This window comes from Engraulis encrasicolus, chromosome 9 (assembly GCF_034702125.1).
Source record: "Engraulis encrasicolus isolate BLACKSEA-1 chromosome 9, IST_EnEncr_1.0, whole genome shotgun sequence".
Classification (NCBI taxonomy): domain Eukaryota; kingdom Metazoa; phylum Chordata; class Actinopteri; order Clupeiformes; family Engraulidae; genus Engraulis; species Engraulis encrasicolus.
The window spans coordinates 638,527-648,014 of NC_085865.1; the positions used below are offsets into that span (position 1 = coordinate 638,527).

Here is a 9,488-nt window from a genome sequence, read left to right on the forward strand (position 1 = left end):
ACTTCGAACAGGCTAGAAATGGAGAAGAGGTAAGAGAGAAAGAGACCTCACCTCACCTGCCCATCATCACCATGAAAATGCACATTTTCATTACAGACACGGCATATTCTATTAGGCCTATCCATTATATCATGTGCTGTGAAGTGGTACGTAGATTTTGGTTGGAGGCTGTTCGTGTGCAGTGAATGGTGTTCAAATAAATGCCGTTGCGCCGTTACTTTTCCAGTAGGCCTAACGGGTATCTAATTAGGCCTATTACTCTTTACTCCGCCGTTATTACCAGCCCCGTTACTGCTGGTTGAAGGAGCTAATTCAGAATCATATAATGTTGGCCTAATGTGGTAGGGGCGCCTTTTTTCAAATCTCGCCGCAGAGGAGATAGCGCGAGCTCACTGAAAGTGACCGGCGCGCGCCCTGGCTGACATTCGAGGTATGATAGAACGTGCAACGGGAGAACATAATAATTCAAAGGGTTTGACCATCCACCCTCTCTAATCAGTCGAGCGTGGGAGGTGCCACCGAAATGACGTAGCAATTTGCTGTTTCTTTCCTGCTTGACGACTCTCGCCTTTTCTCTCGCGCCCTCTCCGTGTACAGTGAGCGAGAGCGAGGGGGGAGTCAGAAAAACAGCCACAGCAGCCCTCCGCCCCAGCGCGCGGCTCCGGTAATTGTGCACTTGCCTATGTGGGCTTCCCATTCATACTCTCACAACCGGGCACGCATGCTTGCCACCACTCACATCTTACATGGCATTTTGACGCTGGCTCATCTTTGTTTTTCTGTATGCAACTCTTGCAGAGTCACCCGTTGGCTCATCCTGCGTGATATCGTCTTTGGTGCTGCTGGAGCCCGTGGAAGAATTGTATTCACATCGGCTCTACGCTGCCTGCTGATCGCTTCATTTGTTTCCCTATTCTGAATGACGGGCGGCGGACGGTTCGACTTCGACGATGGAGGCACTTACTGCGGGGGCTGGGAGGATGGGAAAGCCCATGGACACGGTATCTGCACAGGACCCAAGGGCCAGGGCGAATACGCCGGGTCCTGGTCACACGGGTTCGAGGTAGTCGGGGTCTACACCTGGCCCAGTGGGAATACATACCAGGGATACTGGTCGCAAGGGAAGCGGCATGGGCTTGGGGTTGAGACCAAGGGGAAGTGGATCTACCGCGGGGAGTGGAGCCACGGCTTTAAGGGTCGCTACGGAGTCCGCCAGAGCCACAGTACACCTGCTAGATACGATGGAACTTGGAGTAATGGTCTACAAGACGGATATGGCATCGAGACCTACGGGGATGGCGGTAAGCATGGCCAGGACAGCTGAGTGGAGTGTTTGCACGGGACTTTTCACACTCAAACATTTGACCATTTGCACAACGTTAGTATGACTGTTTGCCCTAGAAGTTTGGGGATGGTTCCATTCAGTTTACTAGACATGGTGTGGTTTATTTTTTTTATTGAACTTATTTTCTCTCCATGTGATATTAATAGCCTTTGTGACATGATGCAAGAACATCAGTTGTCATGTAGGCTATGGGTTCTCATATTACATAAATTGCAGGCCTGATGCGTGTGTGATAATCAGTGAACGCCTCTTGCATGATGAGAATTGATTTTTAGATCATGTGGTTTTAAACCCATGCCACAGCTGTCACCAAGAATGTAGTTGAATTAGCCATCGATGCTCGACCGTTTTAGATTTCAAAGCAATGCGCGTCCGTAGCCGTGTAGATGATATACTCTCGAGTCTCCTTCCAAAAATAGTAGAGCTTTTTCTTGTGACTCGGGTGTTTTATCTCACATAGCCTATTCGACGCTAAGTGCTGAAAGTGATGCGTTCACTACAGCTGACCAAACAGATTGCGCACAGTCGTTGCTTGCGCCATCAGTTTAGATCTGATAGATAGATAGATAGATAGATAGATAGATAGATAGATAGATAGATAGATAGATAGATAGATAGATAGATAGATATGAACGAGTTACTGTAATATATTAGTATACATGTATAGCGTGGTATCCATAGTGGATAATGTATAAAGGCATAATAAAGGATTTGTGTCTACAGTTGGTTTGACCTAAAAGCACCAGCGGATTTAATAAGGAGACGCTGATGATGATGATGATGATCTCTGAGCTCTCTCCAGCTTTCCCCTCTTAAGTCCCCTATCACTAAGCGGTAATGAAGTTCTCTTAATTACTCCCGTCTAGTTGTGCGTAACACTTCCAAAGTCATTCGATAGCCAAGGCACCCATCTGGCTTTCCTAGTTCGTCGCTGTGATATAATTAAAGTTCATTTGACCTCTAAAGTCACGAAGTGGGCATGTGCCGGGTTAAATACAGTTGTTTTTATATATCCCACCAGGATACAGCTGAGATAGATGTTTCAGTTACACTGGCCCTACTGTTTCAAGATGTGTATAGCCTACTTAACAGTTTTAAGACCTGTCACAAAGCTCAATACAACTCTGTAGCATATTAGAAGCATGAAGTGTTGACATCAGCTCTGCTGATGTCAGTCAGGCCATGTGATTGGCCCCTTCCTGCTACACTGCACAGACAAACTTCTGCAAATCGCCGTCTGTCTGTTCATCATACGTACCATGAAGGAGTCTCAGCACTTCATCCATTACATAATATCACAGAAAACCCCAAAACGTCCCAGTAGCATCTACAGCAGGCTTCACCAACGTGGTGCCCGCGGACGCCAAGTAGCCCTGCAGGAGCTTCTGATGTGCCAACCAAGGATGTTAGTAAACAATAACAACTGTAAGATTTTAGTCACAGTTAATGTTTTTCTTAATTTAAATACGAGATTACTTCTTTATAACCTATAAGCAAATTATCATTAAATCATAGTGTGATTTGGGAACGAAGTCAAGAAATCAGTAGAGGATTTTGAACAAACAAGTAGCCCTCGGGTATCTCTCAGTAGGTCTTGAGTAGCTCCCTCAGTAGCCCTCAGACCTAGAAAGATTGGGGACCGCTGCTCTACAGTATGCAGGGCATGGGGCTCTAACCTGTTAGGTACCAAGTGGCCCCCATACCCAGATAGTAATCTGGGCATCTCCTGCGCACTACATCAGCCTCCAGCCCCCTCTATGGGTGGGCCTTGCTGTCAGGACAGGAGGGCGTGTCTGGTTTAGGCTACGGGGCTTCAGGGATGGGATGTCTGGCCTGCATGGGCTGCAAGTTTAGTTTACATGGTCCCCTCCCCTCTCCCACAGGGCAGGGGGATGCTTGGCTGGTTTAGGCTGCAGGCCTTAAGGTGGTCGCCTCTCCTCTATCCCTGGCCTTGGCTGCAGGGGCTTCAGGTGGCCCCCTCTCCTCTATCCCTGCTCCCCCCCAGAGGCTGCAGAGGCAGGGAGGGGAGGACCATGCTGACACACGGGGGGCGGAAAGGATGATGCAGTGGTGTATTTGCATCCCCACTTTTGGGGCTCCCGAAATGAGGCTTTCTCAACTTTTACTGCAGACAAATGAGTGGAGTGCAGCAGCAGTAACTTTGTTATGAAATAAAGAATGAAGAAACAAAATGCACCACCACCACTTCAAACTGGAAACCTCTCGTTCCGGCAGCCGGCACCCTTGCGCTGATGTCTGAGCAGGATGTTGTGAAGCCTTTGGAGATTTTACATGATGTGCAACACACGTTAGTACGTAGTTCTTAAACATGACATGAACTATAAACTATATCCAATAATGTATATCTGGCTGTAACTGTATCTTTATTACTACATTATTACATTACATTACATTTAGCAGACACTTTTGACCAACGCAACTTACAAGCAGGAAATTCAAACAAGTGCAGAGTGAGCGGTCAGCACAGAGTACGGCAGTATACAAGTAGTGTAGAACAGACAGAGAGCAGAAAAATAGTGGAGGACCTATGAGATGTTGTGCAGGTTAGTACCATGATTAGAATATGTAAATTGTATTACTAGGTAGTGTATATGGACGTGGTTTTTTTTATTTTTTTATTTTTTATTTACTAAAATACAAAAAATGAAATACACATACAATTACAAATAATTACATCGTTTTTTTTTGTGGAACACACAAACAAGAATAAGAACCAAAAACAACACAAAAAAACAAGCAAACACACAGCTCCCTATAGTTCCTCCTGTATGGAGGTGTTGCCTTGTGATTATTCAACAGAACACTAGTGGGATGCCTCCATGGGCATGATGCTGTCTGGCACGACTGTAATTAATGAAGCTTGAAGATGATGAATAATAATCACGGTTGTGTGCTGACTAAAGCCAGCTTCCTGTACTATACTATGTGTGCCACATCTGCTGAACTACACGACTATATTGCCCATATTGATGACTACATGGTGATTCAGGCGACTATATTGGCCATATTGATGACTACATGGTGATTCAGGATCAGATTGAACAGGGTTTTCACCAGCAGAGTCTTATTCAGCACTTTCCAATGGTTGCTATGGTATCCAGTGACAGGTATCACATGACCTTTTGACCTTTGACCTCTAGAGCGTGTTGTTAGGGTCGCTTTGGTACATGTCAGTCCCTCTGGGGTTCTGATTATCGGCTGTAGGGTACAATCAAGCATGGAGGTTTATAGAAGTAAACAATAGATGTCCGCAACACTGGTAATGCTCCCAGTTACGCTATTTAATGGCGCAACGTTTTGAACCTTAGAATGTTGTGCCAGCAAACAACCGGGAGCAGTAACAGTGTTGCAGATATTTACTTCAGTTGTTTTGTTTTGTCCAGCACCTGTGCCACTGATGTGCTTGCATTCTTTGTTTTCTGGGTTTATATGAGCAACGGACTTTAGGCTTTGGGGACGTTAGGGTTGCAGAGAGACAAAGATGCAGCCTTTTTGTGTAAGAATTGTGTGTTTTATGCCACTACCCTCTGAAGATACTACAGGCCACAGTGATTCTGAATTGTGTGACTGATGTGGCAGTGTGAGCCAATGCTTAGGGAGTTGTTCTTGGACTGAGAAAACTATCATTTAGTATAGAGTTGAATAGAATAGAAAACTGTCATTTAGAATAGAGTTGAATAGAATAGAATAGGGTTGAATAGAATAGAATAGGGTTTAGAATAGAATAGGGTTTAGAATAGAATAGGGTTTAGAATAGAATAGGGTTGAATAGAATAGGGTTTAGAATAGAATAGGGTTTAGAATAGAATAGGGTTTAGAATAGAATAGGGTTGAATAGAATATGGTTTAGAATAGAATAGGGTTGTACGAGTATGGAAGAATGATCATCATGATTATCTGGATCAAAATTGAAATCACAATTATAAATCATGATTATTCAACAACAGTAAGCAACTGAATTTGGTTCAGAATGTTATTTTAAAATCAGAAAATCAAATATAACAAAGAAGGTACTATTTAAGGCATGAACAAAATAAAAGTGAATTGCATTTAGGGATGGCGAAAATTGAAAAAAACTCTTAACCGGCTACTGTGACTCATTAACTGGTGGTTAACCGGTAATCTTAAATTCTACAACGTTCGCGTGCCTGATATGCACAGCACTGATTTAAAAAAATATATTTTTCACATAAGCCTTTTTTTTTGCTGTGCAGACAGGACCTGCCATGTCCAGCCACTGTTGCCAGATGAAAAATGCTGAATTATTGTACTAAAACCTCAAAATTATTGTTTTTTGGGAGGAAATTATTATTATAATTATTATTATTATTATTACAACCGGTTAACCGGTGGCAGAACATTTTAACCGGTTAATGTTGATCCGGTCGACTATCGGTTTGCAATTTGAAATGTAATGTAATGTACAGTATTGTTAAGTGTGTGTGTGTGTGTGTGTGTGTGTGTGTTTTTGTGTCTGTGCAGGTACGTACCAAGGCCAGTGGATGGGGGCCACTAAGTTCCTTTCTAGATAGGAGTGTTTGCAATGTGAAATGTAATGTAATGTAATGTACAGTATTGTTAAGTGTGTGTGTGTGTGTGTGTGTGTGTGTGTGTGTGTGTGTGTGTGTGTGTGTGTGTGTGTGTGTGTGTGTGTGTGTGTGTGTGTTTGTGTCTCTGCAGGTACGTACCAAGGCCAGTGGATGGGGGCAACTAAGTTCCTCTCTAGATAAAAGTGAAATGTAATGTAATGTACAGTATTGTTAAGTGTGTGTGTGTGTGTGTGCAGGTACGTACCAGGGCCAGTGGATGGGCGGGATGCGTCATGGTTACGGGGTGCGTCAGAGTGTGCCTTACGGGATGGCCACGGTCATCCACTCTCCGCTACGCACCTCGCTGGCCTCGCTCCGCAGCGTCCAGAGCAACGGCGCCCTGCACGCTGACCTGGCCGGCGGCGACACGCCCGTGGGCACGCGCGGCGGCTTCGTGCTCAACTTCCACAGCGACAGCGAGGTGGCCGCCGCCGCCGGCAAGAAGAAGGGCCTGTTCCGGCGCGGCTCGCTCTTCGGCTCGCTGCGCAAGCTGCACAAGTCCGAGTCGCGGACGTCCATCTCCAGCAAGCGCAGCTCGGCGCGCTCCGACGCCACCACCATGAGCCGCATCAGCTCCAGCGACGGCAACTCCACCATCAGCTACGGCGACGGCGACGGCAGCGGCGGCGGTGATGCGGACTACGCGGCGCCCGAAGACCACGTGGACGCCACCACCACCGAGTCCTACATGGGCGAGTGGAAGAACGACAAGCGCTGCGGCTTCGGCGTCTCCGAGCGCTCCAACGGCATGAAGTACGAGGGCGAGTGGCTTAACAACCGTCGCCATGGCTACGGCGCCACCGTCTTCCCCGACGGCACCAAAGAGGAAGGGAAATACAAAAATAACGTGCTGGTGCGCGGGATACGCAAGCAGATCATCCCGCTCAAGAACCCCAAAACCAAAGAGAAGGTCGACCGGGCCGTGGACGGGGCACGCAGGTCCGCAGCCATCGCACGCACAAAAGTGGAAATAGCAGCATCAAGGTAACGTCAATAAAAAGGGGCAACTCTTCTCTTCTGTCCATATTGCTGTTCTGCAACTCTTCTCTTCTGTCAATATTGCTGTTCTGCAACTCTTCTCTTCTGTCCATTGGGCTGTTTTGTGTTTGCCTTTGGTGTGTCTGATTCATCATGGTGTATACTCATCATGGTTTATACTCATCATGGTTTATACTCTTAACCTGGGGGATTGGTTGCCTGGCTAACACCAGACCTAATCACAAGTGAGATTAGGTCTGGGGAGTTGCCTATTGTAAATTCCATAGGGGGCAGAATACTTGGCTGTTATGACACACTGCCCTGCTCTCTGATTGGGCAGAGAAACTGTAAAGGTCGGAATGCTTGGCCATTATGACACAGGGCCCATGAACTTGGACGTTATGAGTCACCTCATCATTTTAGTAGTTTTGGTTCTCCAGCCTCATATTTCAATAGTTTTGGTTCTCCTGCCTCACCTCATATTTCAGTAGTTTTGGTTCTCCAGCCTCACCTCATATTTCAGTAGTTTTGGTTCTCCAGTAGTTTTGGTTCTCCTGCGTCACCTCATCATTTCCCTCCAGCTCTCTCTTCTCATCAGCTCCGCTCTCAGTCAGTCTCACTACAGACACATCATCAGCTCTTTGATAATGTTAAAGGAATGTTTATTTTTAACTTGAGACCTGGAATATTTGTCATTTTGTAACCTTTTTTTTTAACCCATATCGGCCCCAAATATCGGGTATCGGAAATCGGGTATTGGCCAAGGGTGATGAAAAAAAATCGGTATGGCATCGGCCATTAAAAAACCCGTATCGGTCGAGCCCTAGATCTCAGGCCTGATGGAGGCTGATTTGATGTGCACCAAGCACGTAACCACGTCGCCATGCATGTAGCAGCGCAAGGCATTAAAGACATCACACCCTGAGCACACTATTTGATAACCTATTCCTCAGATAAATTACTGTTGGTCTAGCGACAACAGGATCACATTGCAGCCTGATTAATTCACAGAGCAAACACTCACCCACCCACACTCACACATACGCGCACCACACATACACAGTTACACACACACACACACACACACACACACACACACAGAGAGAGAGTCATCATACTGTTTGATGTGACTTGGCCTGAGCTCCTGGTGTCTAAAGTGGGTTCAGAAGGGGTAGCTGAGCTGCGGCCAGAGCAGCGTCTAGTGGTCATCGAGGCACACACACACACACACACACACACACACACAGTATCTAGTGGTCTCATTAGGAGCATAGTGATTACTGAGGAGATATTGAGGAAGCAGACAGAGGAGAGGAGGAAGAGGGGAGGGAGAGAGATAGTGGAGGGAGTGGGGAGAAGAGAGGGAGAGGGAAGGAGGGAGAGAGAGGAGAGGAGGAAGATATTGATGAAGCAGACAGAGGAGTGAAGAGAGAGGGGAGGGGGAGATGGAGGAGGGAGAGGAGGGGGGGGAGAGAGGAGAGGAGAGAAATGAGATATTGATGAAGCAGACAGAGGAGAAGTGGAGAGGGAAGGAGAGGCGGGGAGGAGGGATGGAAGAGGGAAGGAGGGAGAGAGGATGGAGAGGAGAGGAGAGGAGGAAGATATTGATGAAGCAGACAGCGGAGAAGTGGAGGGAGGTAGGGGAGGAGGGGTGGGAGAGGGAAGGAGGGAGAGAGAGGAGGGAGAGGGAAGGAGAGGAGGGAGAGGATGAAGAGGAGATGAGGGAGAGGATGAAGATGAGATGAGGGAGATATTGATGAAGCAGACAGAGGACTGGAGAGAGAGGGAAGGGAGGAAAGAGAGTGGAGGGAGAGAGAAACAGAGAGAAGGAGAAAGTGAGAGAGAGGAGGGAAAGAAATAGGGAAGAGGAAAGAGGAGAGAGAGAGAGGAGGGAGAGGAGAGGGGGATGGAGAGAGGGAGTGGAGGGAGAGAGAAACAGAGAGGAGAGGGGGAAGGAGAGAGGGAGAGGAGGGAGAGAGAAACAGAGAGGAGAGGGGGAAGGAGAGAGGGAGAGGAGGGAGAGAGAAACAGAGAGGAGAGGGGGAAGGAGAGAGGGAGAGGAGGGAGAGAGAAACAGAGAGGAGAGGGGGAAGGAGAGAGGGAGAGGACGGAGAGAGAAACAGAGAGGAGAGGGGGAAGGAGAGAGGGAGAGGACGGAGAGAGAAACAGAGAGGAGAGGGGGAAGGAGAGTGAAACGGAGAGAGGAAGCCAAATCATTTTATTTCTAACAAAGTTGACCCTGTTCCTTACATTAGAAAGAGCACGATTTTCAGAAAATAAACAAAGACAGAGTGAGAGAGATGAAGGGAGAGATAGACAGAGAGAGACTTGGGGAGTGAATATGGAGGGAGACAGAGGGAGAGAGGAAAGGAAGGCAGGGAGCGAGGGAGACAGAGGGAGAGAGGAGAGAAGCAGGGAGCGAGGGAGACAGAGGGAGAGAGGAGAGAAGCAGGGAGCGAGGGAGACAGAGGGAGAGAGGAGAGAAGCAGGGAGCGAGGGAGGGAGAAAGAGAATGGGAGGGAGAGGAGAGAAGCAGATTAAGAGTGTGGTGATCC

The 9,488-nt window shown here is 47.3% G+C and overlaps 1 protein-coding gene across 1 annotated transcript in view; it reads left to right on the plus strand.

Moving 5' to 3' along the window:
* Positions 1–509: 509 nt before the first annotated feature.
* The window catches only part of LOC134455336 (junctophilin-1-like), a 95,371-nt gene continuing 86,392 nt past the window's right edge, over positions 510–9,488 (plus strand). Inside the window, exons 1-2 of the mRNA XM_063206358.1 lie at positions 510–1,301; positions 6,153–6,939. Coding sequence (XP_063062428.1) covers positions 920–1,301; positions 6,153–6,939 — 1,169 coding nt within the window. The 5' untranslated portion in view covers positions 510–919. The remainder of the gene's footprint in view (positions 1,302–6,152; positions 6,940–9,488) is intronic.